This window comes from Lasioglossum baleicum, chromosome 3 (assembly GCF_051020765.1).
Source record: "Lasioglossum baleicum chromosome 3, iyLasBale1, whole genome shotgun sequence".
NCBI classification, from domain to species: Eukaryota; Metazoa; Arthropoda; class Insecta; order Hymenoptera; family Halictidae; genus Lasioglossum; species Lasioglossum baleicum.
In genome coordinates this window covers 14,946,066-14,971,381 of record NC_134931.1, presented here as the reverse complement: position 1 = coordinate 14,971,381, position 25,316 = coordinate 14,946,066, and the positions used below count along the sequence as shown (strand labels likewise).

Below are 25,316 nucleotides of genomic sequence, written 5' to 3'. Positions count from 1 at the left end.
TCTAATTTTTTCTATGTGACTTTATGACAAAGAATAGTACATCAAATAGTAAAAACATTTATAGAATTTAAAAATACATACTGTCATACTACCTCCAACTCATTAAAATTATTAAGTGGAGTAATAAATATCCATGTAGTTGCTGTACTTTATAACAAATGCAAACAATTTTTATGTTGCATAAAATATACCGGATCGAGTGATTTCTAGGTGAGAATTCTCGGATATTGTTTTCCAATTTGATGATAGGCACTGAATCTCAAACAAAACTTATTAATATCTCATTCTAGAGTAGTACACCCCCTCAACGAGATTATTCACGTGTCATCGATCGGCACGCGCTTCTCGCTTCGGACAAATATTCCTATTTCGTTTTTGTTCTCGGTTACGAGGGACCACCCCCAAGAGTAAATCGTTGAAAATCGTTTCGGTAGGATCGGCCACCCTCGTATGCGCGAACGTGTCGACGCTCGGCGTCCTCCGAGTTATTTCAATAAAGCAAATGGAATAGGCTTCGCGGAGGTGGTATATCTTCCCATAGAATGGCAAAGTGCACGCCGATCGCCGATGGGGTGGAGAGAACACCGAGGCTATGATGGAGCCGTCAGTACATCGTGATCCACGCATCATCAACATTGACGACCTCCGTCCGCTTTTTGGCCTCGGCTAGCTACCCTTCCCCGCCGCCGAGGCCCGAGGCCCGAGGCCATTGCGCCAGTTTACGAGCCTGCGGGGATCCCTATCCCTCTTTTCCGCCCTTCTCGCTGCCTGTCGGCGCGGCGGAACTACTCTTCGCGTGTCTTCGTTCCCGACCTCCTCGAGAACGTCAAACATTTTCGGTAGAACCGTGACGTCACCGGTTAAATCACCCTTCACGCCTTGTTAGCCTCTGCCAACGGACCGTTTTACGGTCTCGCCAGGGAACGGCATCGCCTGCGAATTGCCAATTGTTAATTAGCATTCTCGCGGAAAAAGACCACCGGTAGGGCGTCCGGACAAGAATATTCGTTGGAAGATTGACAAGGTGAAATAGGCAACCGTGCAACTGTACTTCCTCCGTTCGACGCAGTTATTGCCAATGCGTAAAACACGTATGTACATCGGACATGTGGTCTGCTAGTGCTGCCCGTAATTGTACTAATTATGTACGTGCAATTTGACGATAATATTCATGTGGATGTACAAGCGGCGACAGAAAGTTAAACGCGAGGGCATTTTGAATCATTATAATTACATCCACACATCCAAGTGAATGAATGGTTCTTAATCTGGATTGCTGGCATTTTTAACCACCTTTCATTCACTTGGATGTGTACTTATAATTAATCTCGGAACGCCCACACGCACATAAATCAATATTGATTACGAGTATGTATTTTGAATTTCCGACACGAAACTGTGGCACACAAACAGTGTCACTTTCTAATCGAATTTACTTCCGAAAATATTTTTCTGAAATATTAATGATGTCTGTGCTATTTCGATGGAAATTTTGTAATTTTCTTAAAATCGTTATTGTGAGAACACTGCATTTTTTTTAGTCACGTCACTATTCTTGCCATGGTGTGTGTTTTCATTTTTCATTGAATGTGTTTATTCATTTATTCATTTGAAGTATTTCATTACAATGTCAAGTATATTTAGTGGAGAACGCGTTCGAACATGCAAAATGAAAACTGCACTTTTCTAGGAAAAGTACCTTACTGGTAAGCTAGAACGCAATTTTTCATTCAACAAAAATCGCCCGATTAAATAATACATGATACAATCCATTGGACGAATAAACAACTTTCTCACAATCGATACAAAGCAGAAGGAAAATTACTATTGTCATCATACTCGCAACACAATCAGTAAAATTTAATTTTTCGTTTCTCGTGTGTCGTCAAACGGACGTCTAATAACGTTTAAAAAGTGAAAGCTCGGAGGTACGGGCAAGGAGAGTCATTCCTCGGTGAATTAATAATTCATGGACAATTAGAGCGCCGCAGGTGGTCGGTATAAAATGCAAGGCGGCATATGTTTGCCCTGGTGAATCATAGTGGAATTAGCATAATTAACGCGCCACGGGATCATTAGCATATTCGTGTCGATAGGCATATAGGGATCTCGCATGTCAGCCGCTCGTCCCGCACTCCTGCCGACGACGCGGCGCGGTGCGGTGCAACGCGGCGCGGCGCCCCGAAATAATCATGCCCAGGAAACATCCTTTTTCCTGCATTTAGCTCGGTCGCTTTGCATATAATTTCCCGAGCCGTCGCATCGTGTCGCATGCACGTGCCCGTCAACTTCGACACCGTTTTCGTCGCTACTCTTTGATTGTTCACGCGTCGAGATTATACAAACTCGGGGCAATTCGATATGTCGCAAACGGGAGTCGTTCGAATCGATGCTGCTGGCACAAAAACAAACGAATTGGAAGGGTAGCGAGGCGAATTCGATGACAAAGTGATGCGACACTGCGTAACGAACTGCTCGTTTTTTCTTTCTGTCACTCAGTTTACCGGTGTTGTAACCCGTTACACATCCCAAAACAAACGATAAAGGTTGATTCACATTAGAAAGCGCTCAAAGTTTCTAAATCTTTTGTATGCTTTTTCTCTAAGCGGGGCGGTATAAGTTCTTTCATTTCTCACATCTTTCAAATTACCGGTAATCTTAAAAAAACAACATTTGAAATCTTCGGGCAGATGTCCGGAAATACTAATAAAGTTTTGCTTTAAAGTCGTTACTCTTAGGAGGCTCCTGTTCATCCACGCAAAACACACTTCACTTGCTTTGGACTTCTTAATAGCTAAAATAATGTTATATTTTAGAAATATAATATATATTCAAAATTATTAAGAGGAACTACATCCATTCAGATTTCTCGTAGTCTACCTTTTTTCGCGAAGGTTAAAAACGAAAGAATCCATTGTGAAGCAAGCTTAACGCGTTACAGCAAATCCGCCTATGCCGTTTGGACGGGTCAACCAGTTTACAATGCCGCGCGGATGTTTCAGCAAAGTAGTAAATCGACAGAGCCGTTGGATCGAGCCGTCCGAGATTTAATTACCAAATTCTGAATATCGGCACGTCGGCCGATACGGCGCGTTGGTCCCGCGGGGCATAGTCCCTCGAACAACCGAACCGTCGCGTCGGCCTTTAATCGTTCTCTCGCCTCTCGCCTCTCGCCGCTCTCGATTTCGCGAAATGTGAAACGCGCGCGAGCGACGAACGAGAGGCGCGATCGCAGCCCCGCGAAACCTGGACCGGTCGAACGTGCGTGCATTTTGGAGGAGCCCGCTCCACGGGACAACACGCTGCATGCGTAATTAATGAAACCAATAAAGCCGTTCGTACCGGTGGAAATTCGTTAAATTTAATTGGACGCAAGTAATCACGCGACCCCACGATCGCCAGAGGAACGTGCATCCGTACTCGGGGGAGAAGCGTGCGATAGTTGAAGGATCGACAGATTTTTCATTAAGATCGTAAAGAATGCGACAGAAAAAAATGTTGTTGATTCAGCTTTAACCAAGATTACAACGTTATTAGTACAATTATAATAAAGCAAGGGGCAACATCCACTCGAGTAAATTTAAAATTTAAATACAATACAAACCATATAAAATATAATACAGCAATTCATATATTTAAAGCGTTAACAGTCAAATATGCTTAAGAATGCTTTTCCAAATAGCATTGATAAAATGTTCTATAAGTCAATAGGCATATCTAGATATGGATTTATGTTTAATTTTCTAGTATAATATCTGATCAGAGTCGCCAGATGAGGGGAGGGAGCACGATTTAAGGGGAAAAAGTTACACTCTCTCTGCCAGTATTGGATTAAACACGTGATATTCTGACACATGCACAACAGAGACGAAACGGGTCACGTGATCGGGCCGCGGCGGAAGCGTGGGGGAATAGCATCGTAGAAGGGGAAGGTAGAGTGGGGAGACAAATCTTAATTTGGTGACTCTGGTATTGCCCTCTGTATTGGCAGTCTTACAGGGGTTAAACGTAATTCCTACATTTTGTGAAACACATAATCCCACGCGATAACACTTGAACCGCATCATACATATACCGGCGAAAGTTATTAATTGATCGTCGATTTATAAGTGTGTACGTTAATTCGATTCAAATTGAACTGGTATCACGACAAGGCTACTAATTCAAGCGCGGAATATCCGCGCGTTAGGACGATAACGATAGTTCGTATGAATGCGAGAGTCCGCGATGGCCACGCACGTATCGGTGATCGTAAATTTTTGAATTAATGCCGCATTAAGGACGTGCGGGTTCTATCGATCGAGGATGCAGCGGAGCGTGCATGTCGGCATTAATCTGGTTCATGAGTAACAACGTTTTACGCCGGCCGAACCTCGCAGGAACGAGATATCCTCTCGTTGACGCAGAGCGCGAATGAGAGTGAGAGCGAGAGCGAGAGAGAGAGAGAGAGAGTCGTTCGGAATTCACTCGACACTGAAATATCGCATTTCCAACTAAATCTGGCCGAATCTAATTTTACGGGACCCATGTGCATTAGCGGATTAATGCACTCTATTCCTGGTGGACCAAGTGATGAGATGTATTTGCATGGCATTATACTTGCGCCTTGCCCCCCACCTGTCCCCGCCCCTTATCCGGCTCTTCAATCCCATCTCTAATTATACGTGTAGCACCACTATGTGTCCTCTTGCGCAGGTGATAATCATATTACTATCCTATCAACGTTATTGCCATTCCTGCTCGCATACCACGATCACACTATTTGAAGTGCTTAGACTAGTGCCGATCGATCAGCCCCTAAGAGGTTCGAATTTACCCTCCGGCAATCGCCCTCGGCTTTGAAGAGGAGAAACAGGGACTGGCACGATGTAGGGGCGGGGGAGTAAATCAGACAATGGGCAAGCACCTCTCGACACCGAAATATCCTATTAAACCGAAATGATATTTATTCGGTCCTGATCTCCCAGGCCCCCGATCTTCCTTTTTCTTCGAACGATTCGCGTACACCTATCGAACAGTCGCGGGTTCTTAGCCTGTCCGGCACGCGACGCGTGCGACCAATGAAATATAAATAAACAACGACATTGGTGAAGTAACGAACCCGCATTCGCCAAGTTTTCCGCGGATCTTCCGCGAAACTGATGCGCATAGCTGTCGCGACCAAAAAGGAACGAGCCCCGAACGCTGCTCGTGTTGCACATCTTCCGAGTAATTTCACGTTGTCGGCCGAGATATAAATCCACGATGGAAAAAGGAAGAACGGGCAGTAGTTGAACATCAGCTCGCACGGAAACGGTGCCGTTTGATCGTCAGCAGTTAGCAGCCGTAGTCGGAAGAAAGAAAATAATTGACGGGGCCGTCGCATAATTCTTGGTTGGACAATATGAGTCGTGTTTGCGCCTGCACTTTAGGCAACCGGCGCGTCTATCGTGTATACAGGGCCTCCAGCACACGCGATATGCAAATCCTCGATGTGAAATGCAACGCTCGCCAACCAACTAACCACCCCCTGTGTCCCCGTAAATCACGCGACGCTGCTTTTTTTCTAATGAGATTCTTTTAATTAAAGGATACACCGGTATCTTAATGCCGTCATAACTTCATCGTCACGATCCAGCGAAATGATAATGATTGGCCATCGGTGCCTTCATGCGGCGGATCCGCCTCACTCATTAACCAAAGATGAAGGTGATGAGAAATACTTTCGTGACACCCGTCCGCCGTCAACCATCAATTCAGGTTGTTATTGTAATTGTTCTCGGTACATTGTTCCATGCTGGTGTTCCTCCATTTAATTAGGAACGTGCCACCTTTACGGCCGACACGCTCTATCGATCTCGCCGCGGTTACTACTCGTGATTCGGACACAGAGAAAATGACACAGTTGCTCGCAACAGTGAATTCCCGACAAATTAGTCGGGCAAGTAACCAATGCACGGCTAATGTAGGCTGAGCGCCAAATGCTGTTTCTAACGTAATCGAATTTGCAGTTTGTCTCCCGCGCACTGGCTACAACCGGCTTCACCTATACGCATCACCATCAAATGGCTGGCTGACTATACTAATCAAATAATTCATTTCCGCAATCTCGTGTCACGTACAATAACGACTTCGGTTACCCAGTCGGCTTGGGATTATTCAAGAATAATTTAATCTCTCAGCGGACAGGTGTCGATTGAATAGAATACCGATCCTCCGATAGTTATGACCGATCGAGGGCGTTATTGTAGCTTTTACGGTATAATGAAATCCCGGGTAATTGAAATGTCTAATGGAGAGAAGGCTTGAAATGTCGATGCTCATTTATCAGATTAATTGTTGACGCGGCGTATTCTTTCAGCGTGGGAAAGATGTCGTTCCTTAGGATACTTATCCTTTTTGAAGCGCACACCATGTACAGCCGAACTCGAGTGCGGCCAATAAAATTTACGATTTCCAGACCCACGGTCGCGCCAAGGAAAGCCTTCTTCCAGCCAATGCGTTTCTTGGAAAGGTATCCCTCCTCTCCTCCATGTCCTTGAAACGCATAGAGTTTTCCTGGCCCCCTTGTTTTTCGGACAACTTCAGCGCGTCTAGAGTGTCTAGAGTCCTCCGAGAGTCGAGACGTTCGCGTCGACGGAATTTATTCGAGTGTCGTGACCGGGATACATTTATCATTTTACATTAATTCTAACGCACGTCACGGATTTTGATTCGTTGCTTTTCATCGTTATTATTGTAATCGTTCTTAGTAAAGTGTAATATATGTTAAAAAAACGTACGGTGCATTTTCTTCGAAACAATTGAAACAGGTATACGCGTCGACAAATTGTTTATTTTTAAAAAAGCCGGACAAGGATTTAAACTTTAGAAATGAAACGTTTAATGAAACACCCGTGTAACTAAAGGGAATTTGCCCACCAGATAATAGCAAGTTTTAAACTTTTTTAATTTGTAGGGATGAAGCATAGTTTGCTCCGAGGTTTAAGAAGAAAACGCATCGTTTCGTAAGGATAATGCCGCTTAATTGGCAAACAGGTTAACAATACCTAGTACATCAAATTATAGCATTTAGTAAATTTTAAATTGCATCTTCCATTAAGAATTGATGTTAATTAACTTCCAACTTAACTTTTAATTAATTATCTCGTGTGTAATTTCGCGAGCCACGTGTAAATAGCTATACATAGTTACAATAGGACACTTCCTGATAGCGTTTCAGCCTCACTACTCGTTAAGGAGATACAAATCTCAACTGCGATGGTGGTGTAATGGTCAGCATAGTTGCCTTCCAAGCAGTTGATCCGGGTTCGATTCCCGGCCATCGCAGTGGATTTATTTTTCCATATGCGATTGCATGCTTTTACTTCAGAAATAATTTATACAATAGTTCTTGTAGTACCTATTTAAAACCAACGTAATCGAACTGCGATGGTGGTGTAATGGTCAGCATAGTTGCCTTCCAAGCAGTTGATCCGGGTTCGATTCCCGGCCATCGCAGTGACTTTATTTTAGTCATAATTAAATCCATACTGTTACTTCAGGATGAATTAACCCTCCGAAGACCTTGCCAGAGTCATTTTTGACCCATCGCAGCGCGCTCCTCGAGAGCGATGCCGCACACATTGACGAAATGTGGCGTAACCGCTGATGGTAGGTTACCTGAGGTTACCCGGTTACCCACCTAGATCTGCGGGACGGCACAGAGGCAAGAGGAGTCTTTTCTCTGTGTGCGTTGCGTGAATTATGGTGGGGAGCTCGAGCGATAGTAAATGTATTTGTGAATATACTTGTAGGGTCAGAATTGACCCCGGTACGGCCCGCTGTGCCTCAGAGTTATATGTAAGTAAATACCTCTACCGTGTTTCTTTACCTAACACTGCAATAATGATGTGTTGTAGCAAAATGCAGAACAAAAGTGTCGTCACGTGGTACAGCCCAATACAATTTAAACAGAATATTCAATTTTCGGCTATCATCGCAATTAACAACTTTTTGTCTCTGTTACAGCGTGTGTACAAGTTATCCTGGCTTGATTCCGGTAAACTGCAATGGAGACATAAGGGTATCAAGGTACCCTAGAGGAGAAAGGAGGAGGAGACAGTTAGAGACTAGGCTGAAGCAAATTGAAAGGAGAGGTAATATTAGATGTAAGACATTAGGATAGATCAACATCGATTACATGTAGACAATAAGGCATAGGGTATGGCATGGGATATGGATTGATGGTTGGGGGGATGGGTGACAGAAAGAAAAAAAAACTGTAAACCAGGTCCAATTTCTTCTACTACTACTAAATAATTACACATTATATTGACTAAATAAACAAAAATCAAAAGAAAATTTTCCGGTACCGGGAATCGAACCCGAGCCTCCTGGGTGAGAGCCAGGTATCCTAGCCACTAGACCATACCGGACCTGAAACAATATTTAAAATATTCTTTACAAATTGTTAATATATTTGGTTTTATTGAAAATAACAAAGATTTTCACTTCTGGCAATAAAACCTGAGCTTCTTAGATGAAAGCCAGGTACCTATGACATTTTTTAAAAACATATTTATTGATATGATCAACAATATTACATAAAGTATAGTTATTGCATATATTGTTGAAGATACAAAATCTGATATTCTAATCATTTAGATTCATGGATATAGGAATATATGGATGGAGGATGTCGTTGCGGGGTGGAAGTCTTTTTCAGGAGGGGACGAGGTACATAGCAGGTAGAAGAAGTTGCATTTTTTTCATTGGCTGTGTCCGATGCAAGCTCAGTACCACTCAGTACGTCATTATGCATGCGTTACATACAGTTACATAACCTTTTAGTATGTTCTTTAATTCGTGTTGCACGTTTTAATTTCCTTTCTATATTCTCTAATTTTAGTTTTCTTTAATCCCTCGTTCTATTTGCCCTTATCGAAAATTTATACAACTTTTCATTTTCTTCACTTTTAATTATTTAACAACGTTCATTATAATATTTGGAACATAATTCATATCACGAGTGTCATACGTTATTATAGGACAAAGGGTTAACTATCACTTTTCTAGTTTCAACTTCTCAGATATATGTAAGCAATCTGTAAAACTGTAAACATTTTTCATACTTGGCGGTAGAGAGTATGCGCAGAAAAACCACCAATCAAATGGATGCAACGTCTACCCTGCCTCCTCCGGAAAAGAAAAAACCCCCCTTGCCCATAATGCTAGCTCACGCTCCATCCCTATACTTATCCATGTTTAGATCATATCGAACTTGATGCTTCAATTGTCTAACAAACGCAATGGGTGAGATCGATGATCCGCCAACATTTCTCATTTCTTTTTTACAGAAATGTTTGTTTCCTGTATTAAAAATGTTTGAACTTCTTTCCGATGACGCGACGTGATTGCTTAATTAAATGAAATAATAGTTGGATAATCCTTCGTTTAACTATACAGAACCTTATTTTTAATTGACATAATATATGTATGTTGTACAATTAGATAATGATGAAACCTACAAATGGCGCGAACTTTCTTGGTTAACTCATGAAACAATAGTTATTCCTAAAAATAAAGAAATAGCGGGAAAGTTTCATCGTATGATACTCTGAAGTCCAATCACATTCAAATCTGGTTGGTTGATTCGGCAACAGTGGCAACAGCAGGCAACAGTGCGTTCTGACTCATACACGACACAAGTAAGTGAAGTAAGCACAATCAGTTGCTTTCCTAATGGCGAACGATGAACGTGTGTGAAATTTGTATACTGGGACAATTATAGAGGTTTGTAAACAAAGGCCTCGCAGAAAGCAGAAGTTCTGCGTAATTTGAGTGAGTAACATCAATAAGGTAAGGTTCAATCTGGCCACTTTACCATTTATCCAATGACTACGGAATTGTTTGTGAACCTTGTTTTAGAGTCATTGACCGCAGTGCATCTATATTTTTTGAAATTGATCGTCTATTTACGTGCAATTAACTTCTATTCTGTATGGTACATAAATGACACCTTGTTATTGTCATTCAAGAAAAACCTGTTGCACCAATAAATGTATATGAATTCAAGCAACAATGAACGTTCTCTCTTCTATCGTTTTACGTTAATAACTCTTTGTTTAAAATTGTCTATCCATTAAAAGTTGACTAAACAAATTTATTAGTGCATTGTCCGATTGTTCAGTTATACAGTTTTCCATGATTTTTATTTACCATTTGAATTTTGAGCTGGATACTTGACTATAAATTGTTTATTTTTGTCAAGGTTGTCTCGACAGTAAAATCTTTAAATCAGACGATAAACAATGTTAACTCTTGCAAGGTAAGGTGGTAAGGTCTAATAACACATAAATAGTAAGGTGGGGTCTCTTAGATCCCGACAAATGAATTTCATAAATAGCCTTGTTTTTAATAAATTTGGGATAAAGAATAACAGGATAATAAGTAAACAAACAGATTTAATTTTAGTCATACAAAAACTCTTTCCAAAAATCTGAAGCTGGGGTCTCTGAGACCCCACATTACCTTGCAAAGGTTAAGTAGTATATTCATAGGATTCTTAGAATTCCTGAAATTACCTGAACAGGATTGAAAAAAGTGTTAAATTTTTTATTAAGTGATTATACGATTAGAAAGTAGTTAAAAAAGTTTCTGATTTTTCAAAATGAGAAAGAAATACATGCAGAGTTTCTTAACGTAGTAATTTCTTTTCGTAAAGTGACAGATTCTTTTTAAAAATATGGTAACCGCATCTATGCTATGAACTATTTTGCTACAGTAGTTGCTTCTTTTTTTATAGACTGTACAGCATGTGGAAATCATAAAAATGGATAGTTTGCATAAAAACATCCTTAAAGATCTACGTTCAAGTATAGTAATTGATGTGGATGTATTTAATGGTATAATACAACCATTACAATCAGAATACATATTGTCCAAAGAAGATGTGGCAAAGATCGAAGCTGGCAATTCTAAACAAGAACAAGCTGAAATCTTATTGGATATACTTCCAAGGTATGATTGGAATCCATAATTGTATGATGAAACTAACTGACAAAGATGTAGATATTAAATAACTATCATGTTGTATTTTATAGTCGAGGAGCCGATGCCTTTGATAAGTTTCGTCAATCCTTACGACACCATTATGAATGGTTAAGCTTAAACATGGACCATCAAGAGGAAAATGGAAAAACTGTGACCGATATAAAGTATGTCTACACACCAAATCTTCCACCACTTTCACCTTTAACTGTAAGCAGAGAACAAAAGGTATACGCACAAATAAATCAAATATTGTAGATGTAATTAGTACAGATAACAAAATAGATGATGTGTTGCTTAAAATTTTGTATGTATATGTATTGAAGTATAGATCAAGAAATGCATCAACAATTAAGTTTTTTACTATTTTATGTGCATGCTTATGGATATGAATCATGTAAGTTAAAAAAAAGGTTGTTAAATATTTTACACTATTAATGCTGTACATATGAGATGTACTTATAATTATTATACATATATAAAGTTAAACTAATACCCTTTATTTATAGATTGGACAGTTGAAATGTTATCTGGAAAAATTGCAACCGAATGAATATGTTGTACTTCATGGAATAAAAGGATTTGGTAAATCATGTTTAACAGCTAGTACTTTAAAGGATACAAAATTCGTAAGAAATACATTTAATGTAGGTTCGTTTTACAAAAGGTTTCAAACAAAAAATTAGATTACCATATGAACTAATTGGTAATTCCTTTTAGAATGAAATTTACTGGCTCAAATTTGCATACACGTGTTCGGTAGATGAAGAAATATTGATTCAATTAAATAAATTGTATCATCAAGTTAAAAACATGGAAATGTTACCTGAGACATTAAAACCTGAATCTCTAAAAGATTCATTGATTCATTTTTTGAAACATCACTTTGCTAAAGAAAGAAACTCTCGTGCATTATTAATTTTGGACGATGTTTGCTATACTAAAATAATTGAAACATTTGATTTTGAATGCAAAACGTTAGTAACAACTGCTGATCTAGATATTCTGTGGAATAAAAAGCGTTTCGTAATTCAGGTAAATTACAATCGCAGACATTTTTACTTTCATACTACGAATAAGAAAAATAATCAATGTACTTATAATGAAGTATGTTTTTGTAGATGAGTGATGGCTTCACAGAAGCAGAAACTTTAGGTCTTTTTGCAAAGGTATTAGGTACAGAAGTGAATGAACTTCCTTCAGAAGCAAAACGAATTCATTCTGAATGCAAAGGAATGCCTTTATTAATAGCTATGTTTTCTGCTCAATTTGAAGAATTCAAACATGACATGAAATTACGACCAGATAGATGGAGATATTACTTAAATTCCTTGAAAAATAAAGATGAAAAAAATCGGTACGTTTTAAAGATGTAAGAACTTATTACGTGTATTTGAGTAAAATTATAATTCGTTCAGTTTTCACATTATTTTCAGCGTTATTAAAAAATTTCTAGAAAAACAAGAAGCAATCTTTAATATGTGCATAGAACAATTACCTGATGAAATGAGGAAACATTATCAAGACTTAGTCATTTTTAGAGAAGATATCAATATAACACCTCAGGTAAAATGTTTGATTTTTTGTATACTATATATTTAGTAAAAATTAATCCAAATTATGTATTACAATTTATGTATTGTACTCTTATGTTTTATTTACCTTATAGACATTAGAAATTCTTTGGGATGAGAATGTCCATCGAGTTGAAGAAATGATGCTCGATCTATGTCATAAATCATTAGCTGCTAAACAATGGAATAATGAACTACGTAGTTACATATATGGTGTGCACGAATTATTACTTTGCCATTTGCGAAAAAAGATTTCTGACGATGAATTAACGCAAATGCACAAATCATTAATTGAAAAATATCGCAAAAAATGTAATGGTGATTTTTCAAAACTGCCAGCAGATAATTATAGTTACTCATATATTGGATATCACTTGAAAGAAGCAAAACTATATGACGAATTTCCTAAAATATATTTGGATTTTGATTTTATTGAGGCAACAATAATTCATAGTGGTTTAACTAACTTATTAATTGATTTGGACAACTATAGAGAGTACGTTACTAGAAATTTTGATCCTTTGTTGGACATGCAACTTACTGACCTTGAAAGGTTCTTGAAAGAACAAGCAGGTGTCATAGCAAAATATAGATACAAAAAATGTCTGGATATAGTACAACTAGCTATGAATCATCCGTATGAAGGATTTGTTAAAGATACTGCCATTAAGCTTGCGAAAGAGAGGTCTAAAAATTTATACATTCTTCACAATAGAATGGGACAAATGTATATACCATGCAGCGAAGAGATGTTGACAGAAATTTGTACAACTTGTTTTGCACATGATCCAGATCTAATTTTGGTTGGAAACGGAACTGGAGAGATATTTCTGTGGGACAGTTTTTACAAAACACGAAAGACTTTCGGTGGACACAACAAAAGCCATAGAATAAACAAAATTGTTGTATCTACTGAACGTGACTGCTTTCTATCATTAGATGATCATGGGATAGTTAAACTTTTTAGACTTGATGATGATGAAGATCATAATGAAAACAATCCTGTTCTATTAAGTCCAAAACAAAAACAATCTTTTTGGAGTGAAATGTTTACTAGCGAGGTTCCTCACGACGATAGTTCAAAAGTATTCTTTATTGATGGTGAAATAATATTGGATATGACATTTGCGCAGGATAATAATTATATTGCAGTTTGTACAAACAGGGGAACTATAAGGGTATGAACGATTATTCAAATAAGAACTATATTTTAATTTACGTAAGCAGGATAAAATATTATTCTTATTGTAGGTTTGGGATTGTGATGGGAGTATACTGTCAACTCACAGTCATAATTCTCATAGGTTAGTTATTTGTTACTTATATGTATATTGCATGACCTATTTCGTGTTAACATTTTTCACAATAATATTATTAACATTGTTACAGTGAGCTAAAAAGCATAGTATTTTCGGAAGGAAGTAACTTGCTACATATAATGGATGAAACAAATGGAGTGTTAATATCATATCGTAGATATGGTTCGGAATATGTATATTTATCACAGTACAATCCAAGTTTGCAAAACAAGAAGATCGTATTCTTCTGTAACGTGCCAGAACAAAATAATTCATTATTCATTGTTACCGAAGACAAAGCTGTGTACGTAAAATGGTTTCAATTAAGCAACGATCATAGCTGCAATCAAATGCATAGCTACAGTAAACAAATCAGAGCAAGCGTTGACAACAAAAACACAGTTTTCGTTTGCGGTGCTTTAACATGTGATGGTCAGTACCTGATTTTGGCGGATTCTAGTGGTTTTATAAACATATGGAAAGCAGATGTTGGACAGCTGGTTGGACAGAGGTTGGACAGATGTATAGCCACGTATAAAAGTCGTGTGTCGTCTTTGGACACTTACTGGTTAAAGGAAGAAGGATATCATATTATCTGTGGTAGTGAAAACCAATTACTTCACAAGTGGAAACTTCCAGTAGAAGGAATTAGCAAATCAATGAAAAAACCTTTATTCGATGCAGCAGCGCAACCACTATATGAATCAGATACTATTGTCACAGAAACATTCTCGAATACTGTTGTTACATTAGTTGGTGATAAGATAATAGCAGAATCTGAACCAGTTAATGGAACAATAAATAACTTAATCCTTTCAGCTGATAGATCCAAAATAGTGTATGTCACAGATGAAGGCATTGTCACCTTATTTGATATTCATCAAAAGAAAACCATAAATATCTTGAAAAATACAGAATTAATAAAAATGATTAATATACAAAACAGTAATGTAATAATCTGTAGAGAAAATGATGATCATTTGCGAGTGAGAAATTTTTTATACAAATAACCATAATTAACATACTATCTTAACATACTTTATTGAATTTATATTTAATCATTTACAGATATGGCAAAACAAAGATGTAACATATTTAGTTGAAAATACAGGATTCGTTATTTCAATTCATGAAATAAATGAAAAATGTATTCTAACAGTAACAAGAAGTGGGGTAATCATACTGTGGAATGTCAATGGTATAAACTGGTCACGAAGAGACAGAGTAAGCATTGGAGGCTCAGACACAATCACTACTTTCAGTTGTTTAAGTCATGGAAAAGTTATTTTGGCTGTGTTGACTGAAAATGGGGATGTAGTTTTATATAAACTACAGGAAGATATAATAACGCTACCAGTGTGTATAAAATTAACTAATTACTTTAGAAGAAAGTATATGCAGAAGTTAACATGTTGTGAAATTTCACAAAAGGAACAGTATTTGGCTATTGGTTGTGAAAACGGAGATATTTTTGTAAGCTACTATTAAACATTTTTCTTTTACAAGAAGTATATGTGACAGATTCCATATTATAAGATTTATTATTGATTTTCAGGTTATTAATATACCTTTAAAAGTGGAAGTACGTAAACTATGTTTTCATACAACTCCTATTACTCAATTGTATTGGGCACCTCCTGCAGTTGATCTCCCTGTTTTGCTCTCTGTAAATTCTGATGAACTGGTATGGTGGAACATTACCTTGGACACGCATGGGAATAAGCAAAAAAAAAGAAGAAAACAAAATATACGTCGTAGTACTAGTTTTACATTAGACAACAAAAGTTCAGCTAATTTGTATATGTCTTCTAGTCAAAGTGCAGACTCGGATGTCTACAGTGCACAACGACAATTAGAAGATAATAAGACCACGAATGGAGTATCTAATGTAAGCAAGTACTGGAAACTTAAAGAAGGTAAAGATACAAAGCAACCGGCCCTATTAGCCACAGTAGAATTAGCATCGAATTTTCTTGCGAAAGTGTCTGTATCTCCAGATTTCACAAAGATCGTAACAGTTGACATGTATGGATCAATTAGTACCTTTTCAATATACGGATACACTTAATAATAGATCTTTTAAATAATAATTCTCTTATAACTGAATCTTAAATCTCGATAATGTGTTAAGCTACAATAAGCTGAAGACATTATCTAGATCTAGAGTCTAGAGTAAACGTATATATTATTACGTAACGTTTATTTATAATTAACCAGAGATGTCAATTTGAAGTTTGCGAATCGTGGATACAGCTACAGTCAGTGTAAACGGTATTTGTTCAGCCTTTAAAGGATGTACGAATACTTTTTACATTGACTAATAGTTAAGTCAAGACGAAACAAGTTTAAGTTGCAGGATAAGTATATTATTATACAACTATTACCGACTGAAGCTCAAGACTACATATGAGAAATACGTACATTTCATAACAGTACTACTGTCTCCACTGCCACTTGCATTTACCAGTAAATGAAAGGATCTCGTATTTTCACATATTTTTATAACTATACAAAACTATCATAGCTCCATTCACAACTGCTCTTTTTATACAGTCCTCTTTAAAACAAATTTTTGTCAACGTATTTTAATCTATTCATCTTTTCAAACATTTTATCCGATTTCACTTTTATACAAATATTTTTTTTATTTACATTATATTACATTAGTATTATGATATGTATGTTTCATAAGTCTTACTGCAATATGCATTATATTTTAAATATTACATTAGATAAAAAAATGCATCTTGGAAAATAAAACACAAAAAATTGTATTATGTACAGGATTAATAGCTAAGATATTTAAATTGCATTAAAGTGCATTAAACAAACAAATTATTTAATTAATAAATTGTACTGATATGGAAGACATATTTTCTTTTTAAGTTGACTAATATGACATTATAAATGAAAAGACAAAAAATAATTTAACCAGGCATAGATTAGGTACTTATAAGTTTAAAGATCATTTGATTTAATATAATAAATTTGTATCTCGTTAAGTATATCCAAAATTTACAATGAATGTTAAAACTTTTGTCAATTGTTGATATTTTACTAATTATCAAAAACTTCCATATCTTTAAATTTTATTCGTTCGTAAGCTAGTAAATTAATGATATTTTTATCATTATTTTGATCTATGTGCCTTAAGTATATTACACATATATTTAAAAGAAAGTGAAAATTTGTTCATAAGCTGTGTTAAACTTTTAGTATGTGTATATACTAATTCTACCTTTAACACCTAAGGTACTATCACCGTATAATATGGCGTTCCTTAGGTAATATTTACCTTACTCATTTAGTTCATATAAAAAGTGTGAAACTAAAGCAATTTTAAACATTTTTGTAACTGTATTTTACGATATCAGAATGAGCACCTTAAATCAACTATTATACCTTCTACATTTTGAAAATTTCTGTATGTAGAACATACTTTTTGTATGCATTGATATTTTCGACTTTATTCAATTTATTCGATCTCGTATTACTTTATCTATTCGGAACGTTCTAGTGCAACAAATGCATCAAAAAATAAAAAAAACGTTATGATAAAATAGAAATAATACACACATGCTAGTGTTTTATAAAAAGCATATAAAATATTGCGGATTTGTTATAAACACATATTAATGTAATCATGTGTGGTTATAACTATGTCCAAGCATTTATAAATATTGTGATATGTGGAATACGTATATGATCAATATGTATTCGTTAACTGCGGTGCAATCTATGAGAGATGTAAACAATACCAATATGCTCGATTGCTCTAGCCAAACCTATCTGTGAATAACAAATACGATATGTTTGCAATCTCTCGTCGAGCTCAATTTTTAATAGCATTTATTGTATTTTTTTCAATTTATCTATTTTACTCAATGTTATAAAAGGAGAATGTACACATTTTAATTGTAATAAAACCATGTACATAAGTACACCTTCCATGCTTCATTCCTACGAGATCAACGGACGGAAGCCGGAATTGCGTTTGCAAGAGCACGCTTCCGTTAACAATTACATGTAGTTAATACATTGATTGAAACGTCTGATCTTGTGATGTACAATTTGGCACAGTACTATATGTCCAAATTTATCCTCTAGGTCAATGGCGATTATCGCGTAACAGCATGTGTATTGATAGTATCGACACCAGTAAATTTGTAACCGCACTTTCCTTAATATATATAGTTACCAAAGGATTTTGTACAGGGGATATGCGGATGTAGCGAAAATAGATTCGTAAATAGAAGCCTAGGCATTGAAAAATATTAGCTACTAAAATTCGTTTTATTATGCCATATGCGTATCATAAAATCAAATATACAAAAAACATGTTTTGAATACATCGGAGACATCTCACTTGAAAGTGTAGTGCCAAAAATAAAATTCACACTTTAACTTCATTCAAAAAGACTGGCTGTTTAATAGATAAACGTAAAAGATAAGCTTTAATAGAAATAATCTTTAATATATCAATTTTGATAATCTAACTTACATAAAGAGATACGTTTCTGTATCGTAAATCTGAGCAAGGTACTTATGCGTTGTAAAATTGATCGCTGAAGATGATAAGATCACGAGATTTCAAACTTTCCAAACTATCCGCAGACATTCAATTGTTATTTGATAAATGCAAATTGCAAACAGTAATAGTTGAAGACAATTTTCAACCGTGAATATTCTCGCACTAATTATTGTATCGTTGTATAGTTTAAAAAATCAATCAATACACGAGCATATTATGTGCGATTGTGTGAGGGCGCGCGCGCGCAGAGCAAATATGGCACACATATATTGCGAGCACCTTAGGTCCAGGAAATCGAAGCGGGGAAGGGAAGAGAAGGAACTGTATCTGTCTATGTCCGTAGTAGATGCGACAGGCGACACGGGCCACGGGCACGGTTACCAATCGTTGCACTTCACGATATTCAGTCTCAGTCTGCGGATCGTCGTACCGCTTGTCATTTCCACGTTTACTCAGTCATCGTGTAGATATTTTAGAATTCGGTTCTAATATACGTTCGTTTGGTTGAACGTTCTCGACTCGTGAACACGTAACGAAGAAATGTCTGCAATCTACAAAAAGTCGATGCTAACGATTGGCAAGTGCGTGCCCCAGAAGTTCCAGCCATTGTGGAATCACCCAGCTGGTTAGTAAGTTGTCTAGGATTTTCGAACTTTTTAAATTTCTGTACACGTGCCAACACATCATGTACTTTGTATGTGCCACTCTGAAATGTGCGCTTCCACAAATGAATTAATAAAAGAGACAATCGTCTTAGGGAGCACAGCACCGCGCTTTTTCTCTTATCTCTCTTCACGTAACATGTGCTATATTATCTTGGTGGACTTGACCGTTGCATTGCTCACGTAAATTAATCTTATCCCTCGACACACTGCTCTACATTTTAGCGTTTAGTTTTCCTGTATCTGTAAGTTCTCTTTGTATATCTTTTGAGTATCAGCATTCAAGGACTCGTGAAAAGTGTATCAACATGCCAATGAAGATATAATACAAAGTTTTGTCGCTCATCCAATATTAATAATTTTAGAAACTCTAGTAACTCCAATACTACAATAATAACTGTTACTGTGTAATTGACTGCGTACTAAAATAAATTTAAATAAAAAGGAAACTTAACGTGACTATGGTCGCTGGGACATGAATAGCATTTTTATTTCTGTTCATTATTCTGTACCCCGTTTAATATAAAAAAAATACAAGGAAAGAGAAACGTAAAAGCAGTATCGACCTATTTTCCCCTTTCAGGTCCGCAGACTATATTCTTCTGGGCACCAGCTTTTAAATGGGTCAGTAATAATATTGAACTTCTAACATTTTTCTGAATGTTTCCTAAATACTTCATTTATAATCCCATATATAACTGTGACAGTACTTGGACTAATTATGACGGAAGAAGCGAATCAATGGATGTATAATAAGATTTTCCAACCCTATACGTGTGTGTACAATATTTTCTGGTTGATATAAACGAATTAATTTGGCTTCAAGGCGGATAACGTGCGGACTTTACGTCGCTCGCCAATAAATACGTTGCAAAAATATTCCTCATGTCATGAGGTAGTTGTATCACGTACGTTGGACTTGATCCAAGTGCGACGATGACACGTGAGGTCGTAGATCTTGAAACGACCGTCGTCGCTCGTGCGACCTTCACCGATTCCGTAACAGTTTATTCTCTTCCGTAACAGTGTATAAAGTTGATTCTGTAACGTAATCTACTATCAAAAATGGGCAAGAGTTTCATTATAGGCATAGACAAAAAAAAACTTAAAAATCGTGATCTTTTTTCTTCGCAGTTGTTTAAAAAAGTTATTTGCACATTACTTAAATAACTACCTAAATTAATCCTTCTAACATCTGAAAAAAAATTCAATACGTTTGGTCCAATTTTTAAAAAGTTATTACTTTTTTAACGGTGTACGAATACTTTTTACAGTCACTGTATATATAAATTATAGATACGAAGTTGACCATATTTGACTGGTACTATAGGAGTCTGGAAAATCTTAGAACTGAATATTCTTAAAATTATTATTGTGCGCATGTCTTTACCAAATTGCGGTCGATCTAGCTGGAAATAGGTTAACCTTGATGTAAATAATCTCAATGCAAAACTAACTATTACTTTTCTGTTCTTTTGTTTCTTATGCAAGAGATTTATTCCTTCATTGATGATTGTCATCTTTAGTTTGTGGTATTCCATCAGAAATAATCATATTATTAAACGAAATTCAAACATTTAAGGGACTTGTAATAGCTGGCCTCGGTGATTTACAAAGGCCAGCGAACCAGCTCTCTGTTGGCCAATCATCTGCCTTGGCCATGACTGGAGTGATCTGGACCAGGTATTCCCTAGCAATCACCCCGAAAAATTGGAGTCTTTTTAGCGTAAATCTCTTCGTTGCGATAACGTCTCTCTATCAAATTGCTAGAGCGATAAAGTAAGTATCGTTCTTTCGGAACAAATATTTTCTGTTGTAAACGAATCGTGGATTTGATGCATGTATGATACTATTAAATATGCTCTAAATAGATACAACCCCTTTTCTCTCTGATACAACAAAGCAGCAATTTTATTGAAATGTAATGAAACATTTTTTATTCATTCATAGTAATTCCATAAAATTATTTTTGAATTACATATTTGCATTGGAACATTCGAATGAATTGTTACAGCTCTATGAAATCACTAAAGCAAAAAATCGTTTGTTGTTCTAATTTTAATTTTATACGTTAAGTTCGTATAAGTTAGAATGTGCATAACAACCGTAACTTAATTATAAATGAGAAATTATGTAAACGCGTGCAAATGGAATTATAAAAGAGTGTTGTATAAAACGTTCTTTCCATTTCAATGACAGTATTAGTTTTTTCTTAATATTCTCTGCTTAAATAGAGTCATAAATTAGTAACCAATAGAAAAACATTGATTGAGCGAATGCGGTAAATCGGAATGAATTATTTGTAGAACAAAGAAACTCAGGGTCTTGCTCTATTTTCCATTCGCTCGTGCGTGTTTGATTTGATGTACCATTTATAACAAGTGCGCTTGCGCTTTTCGTAAATGCATTTCGATAAAAGTTCTTTCAAATATTACTTTAGATGTATGAAGTGAAACACTTGAAATCATTATCGGCTCCTTTTTTATTAATATTTTGAAAAATAAATTTTAAATAACTTTGTTAGGTTTTAAATTTTAGTGCACATAGTGTTGTACGTAATTATTTAAATTAGATGATTTTTTAAATCGGCGATTATTCATGGTTATCCTTTGCACACACACACACACACACAATAGAATTTTTAATATACATGATGCGGCACTATAAACAGGTCACCTGAATAACTCAGCTGTTATTGGTGTTAGGAAAAAATGCATCAGATGGAAATTGCTTGGTTTCGAGGGGGCATTAATCTGATGTTAGTAGCTTTTTTTGTAGGTGGACGCGTAAAGGACATATGAAGGTCAACTTCGTTTTTTTAATGGAATGAGGTATTTTTTAATACATCAATCGATGCAGCTGGACATTCGTTATAAAAAAGTAATAACCTACGTATGTCGAAAAATTAGTAGTTCAGGAGATATTTCAATTTATAAATAACTCTAAAACACCATTACTGTCGTACTAATTGTAAAACGTTAGCGTTTACTTACTTGTGTAACGTCTTAGTACACACACGATAGTAATGGTATTTTAGAGTTATTTAAATTGCAATATCTCCTGAAGTACTAACTTTTCGACATACGTAGGTTAGTACTTTTTAATAACGAATGTCCAGCTGCATCGATTGATGTATTAAAAAATACCGCATTCCATTAAAAAAACGAAGTTGACCTTCATATGTCCTTTACGCGTCCACCTACAAAAAAGCTACTAACATCAGATTAATGCCCCCTCGCAACCAAGCAATTTCCATCTGATGCATTTTTTCCTAACACCAACAGCAGCCGCGTTATTCAGGTGAACTGTTTATAGTGCCCCACCCTGTATATGTGCCTGCATACATTTGGAGTCAAATATAAATTGTACACATTTTTTTATTCATTGATCATTACATACGTACGTAATCAATCTTACCCGAGATTATTTTGATGAACACATAAGCTGAGTTTCATAATATTTGTGGCTATTATTGAAAATTGTAAATTTTGACTATTTGAACCTACATACATAGGTGATCTTCAATGCTACGTTCAATACTTATGAATACTAAATCTACTAATGTTTAAGTACTTTGCCTTATTATATTCAAATCATTAGAAAATACGGGTATTATTTACTAATTAGACCAAATTTTTTTTTAGCTATCAACGGGAACAGAATGCTTTAGCACAAGCAGCAACAACGACAGAGAGAAAATAGTGACTATATTTAAATGATATACATTCCTAGCGATAAAAAAATACTTAATGTAGATAATTATCATATTAAGAATATTGACTTGTGGAATATATCCAACTGTTACGGAATATGAAACGTAAGAGAATTCATGCTTCATGAAAAACCGCAAGTACGAAATAATTATTCAATAGGAACTTTAAATAATTTTGAAAGTTCCACATAGTAAAGTTGTAAATATTTAAATTCATTTACATACAATGCATGATTGTACATTGAGCACGGCAAGTAAGCAATCATAGAAATATTAAAAGCAAGTAATAATTGAAATATCAGAAATAAGCAATCATACACGAAAAATAAGCAATTGTATATCAGGAACACAAGCTATGAAGATCAAATATTGAAGAAAATTTGGAGACCAATGTTAAGGAAACTAAAACAACAAAAATAAATACCAGGATTCAGAATACAGCATGAACAGGTCATTCACACTCAGGATATTCAAATACCAATAATGAAATACCTCTGTTATGTAGAAAGCTTTAAAACACCGAAAATCAAAGTGTCGGGCACATTAGATCAAATGTTATCACCAGGATCATTTGGTCATCAAAACAACAAATATATAAATATTTCGAAATCAGAATTTTTAAAAATCATAAAATGTTCATACCGAACTGTGATATTGAACCTAAGGTGCTGCTCATATCTTTATTCCACTAACAATGCATAAATTCTAAATCGTAGAATAAGTACAGGAACCAATTGAAATGTATTACACGATTTCAAAATTCATTAGACAGCTACTGACATATTGTAAACTGAAACACCAATGATAGTACACCAGTTTGTAAGATTAATATGTGCTAGACCTACTAGGTATGTTTGTTCATGTACAAATCTACCTCTGAATAATAATATAGAATATCTATTATGTATAACGATTCGCAACACTGATGCTGAATAATACGAAGAAGTAGGAAATGTACAAATTGTATACTGAGTTCAATAATGTTATAACTGCCTTGTATAAATTTAATAAAATAATATATTTTTCTATAAAGTGGTTATTTCTTCATGATTATGGATTTATGTCCAAGATTATATATGGATTTGCTTAGAAAATATCGGACAAGAACCCAAAACTATACTCGAACATAGTCTGTCACAGTAATTTTGGGATACTATTGTAAGGACAATAACATTTCTAATATTGGACTTTTTAGTAGATATGTATGTATACCAGGCATGCACAGCTCTTTGCTCTCAGAGCAGCTCCCAAGTTGCTCCCGTGTGCTCTCAGAGCAGTGACCTAGCTCGGACGTATGGAAGGGGAACCCACTAAGCGTGACTTGTAAACAGAGCACGAGAGAAGACGAGTGGGAGGGGCGTCGCTCTCAAAATAGTGAAATAGCGCTTTGGGCCCATGAAAGCGTGTGAGAGTGGGGGCGGCGTCTACGTTATTGTAGTCTGATCACTCCGGCGCGCTCTCCACTTCCCCACGCCCCTCCCACTCGTCTTCTCTCATACTCCGTTTACAAGTCACGCTTACAATTGGTGGGTTCCCCTTCCATACGTCCGAGCAAGGTCACTGCTCCGACCCTGCTCATGAGCAGGGTCGAGTGCTCTTGCTCCCAAATCGTCCACCTGTGCATGCCTGATGTATACAATAAAATTTTGTAGATCTGTATGAATTATATACATATACATATTTTGAAAATTTTAACAATTTATCTTTTTATCATAAATCTATGGATATTTATAGAAATTGATTATATTTTCGAATGGAAAGATTTATGGTCATGTTTGTGTATACACACTATTTATTCACTCGTGCATTTACGTGGATCATCAATCTGATGAACGATTGAAAGATAATCAATTCATCCAAGTTAAATACTTGGAAATTGGGTAATAAGAATAAGTGATATGACGATGGCCTTGTTATGTAATTTTGGTTCGTTATAATAAGCGTTGTTCTGTTTGTTGTCGTGGGAGTTTTTCATATGAGAGCGTATGAAGAGTTATTTTGTTCCATTAAAATTTCCTTTTTACGAAGGTTTCAAAGAGAAATCTTTCTTTCTATTATATAAAATAGTTTTGTGGTTTCTGAGGCCCTAAAACGCCGAGCGGGTTGCCTTCTGCAGGGGAACCGAAAATTGAGAAGCGGGTTGCCGTCCAATAGACAGTTGGCGCGCCGGGCCGACTGTGGCAACTCGCGTCTAGGTCGCGCTCTGATTGGTCCGTGTTTTTCGTTAATAACTCCTAAACAAAGCCGCGGATAACATTTTTGCAAAGGAAAATATCTCTTGAAATGGTTTCAGGAACCACCCCCTCTCGGGATTTTCACGAATTTTGGGACACCCTGTAGAGATATAAGCGTGGCCTGTACGAAGCGTTGAAGCCTGCCATGGCGGCTGGTCGTATATCTATCTCACTCGCACACCGATAGTTGGTGGGGGCGCAGCGAGCCAGTCAACTCTCACTTCCTACACACTCCCCACTTTCATTGGGCAAATCTCTCCCCACCAACTCGTCAATTAGAAAGAGAGCGCCTTAC

The 25,316-nt window shown here is 36.3% G+C and overlaps 2 protein-coding genes and 3 non-coding genes across 8 annotated transcripts; 4 read left to right on the top strand and 1 right to left on the bottom strand.

The window, feature by feature from the left end:
- The first annotated feature begins 7,236 nt into the window (after window positions 1–7,236).
- Window positions 7,237–7,308, top strand: Trnag-ucc (transfer RNA glycine (anticodon UCC)). Its single transcript has one exon. It is a non-coding gene; the product is annotated as a tRNA-Gly (tRNA).
- Window positions 7,309–7,407: 99 nt separating this feature from the next.
- On the top strand, window positions 7,408–7,479 carry Trnag-ucc (transfer RNA glycine (anticodon UCC)). The gene has a single exon. It is a non-coding gene; the product is annotated as a tRNA-Gly (tRNA).
- Window positions 7,480–8,324: 845 nt separating this feature from the next.
- Window positions 8,325–8,396, bottom strand: Trnae-cuc (transfer RNA glutamic acid (anticodon CUC)). The gene has a single exon. It is a non-coding gene; the product is annotated as a tRNA-Glu (tRNA).
- A 1,021-nt stretch (window positions 8,397–9,417) lies between these two features.
- LOC143207139 (uncharacterized) lies at window positions 9,418–20,799 on the top strand. 4 transcript variants are annotated; one of them, XM_076420264.1, is made up of 14 exons: window positions 9,418–9,819; window positions 10,232–10,288; window positions 10,766–10,980; window positions 11,064–11,238; window positions 11,520–11,657; window positions 11,731–12,045; window positions 12,132–12,367; window positions 12,447–12,576; window positions 12,680–13,762; window positions 13,836–13,888; window positions 13,974–14,868; window positions 14,951–15,355; window positions 15,438–19,038; window positions 20,658–20,799. In XM_076420264.1, exons 3-13 carry the CDS (start codon window positions 10,793–10,795, stop codon window positions 15,948–15,950), a joined length of 4,131 nt encoding a protein of 1,376 aa, XP_076276379.1. In that variant the 5' UTR covers window positions 9,418–9,819; window positions 10,232–10,288; window positions 10,766–10,792; the 3' UTR covers window positions 15,951–19,038; window positions 20,658–20,799. The 4 variants fall into 4 exon arrangements, with proteins under 4 accessions (XP_076276379.1, XP_076276380.1, XP_076276377.1 ...); XM_076420265.1 differs by lacking the exon at window positions 10,232–10,288 and having other exon boundaries at window positions 9,419–9,819; window positions 11,529–11,657; XM_076420262.1 differs by lacking the exon at window positions 10,232–10,288 and having other exon boundaries at window positions 9,423–9,819.
- Window positions 18,954–21,759, top strand: LOC143207242 (mitochondrial pyruvate carrier 2). Its single transcript, XM_076420456.1, has 4 exons — window positions 18,954–19,038; window positions 19,659–19,699; window positions 20,658–20,854; window positions 21,747–21,759. The coding sequence occupies exons 1-4, from the start codon at window positions 18,954–18,956 to the stop codon at window positions 21,757–21,759; spliced, it is 336 nt and encodes a 111-aa protein (XP_076276571.1).
- The last annotated feature ends 3,557 nt before the right edge of the window (window positions 21,760–25,316 follow it).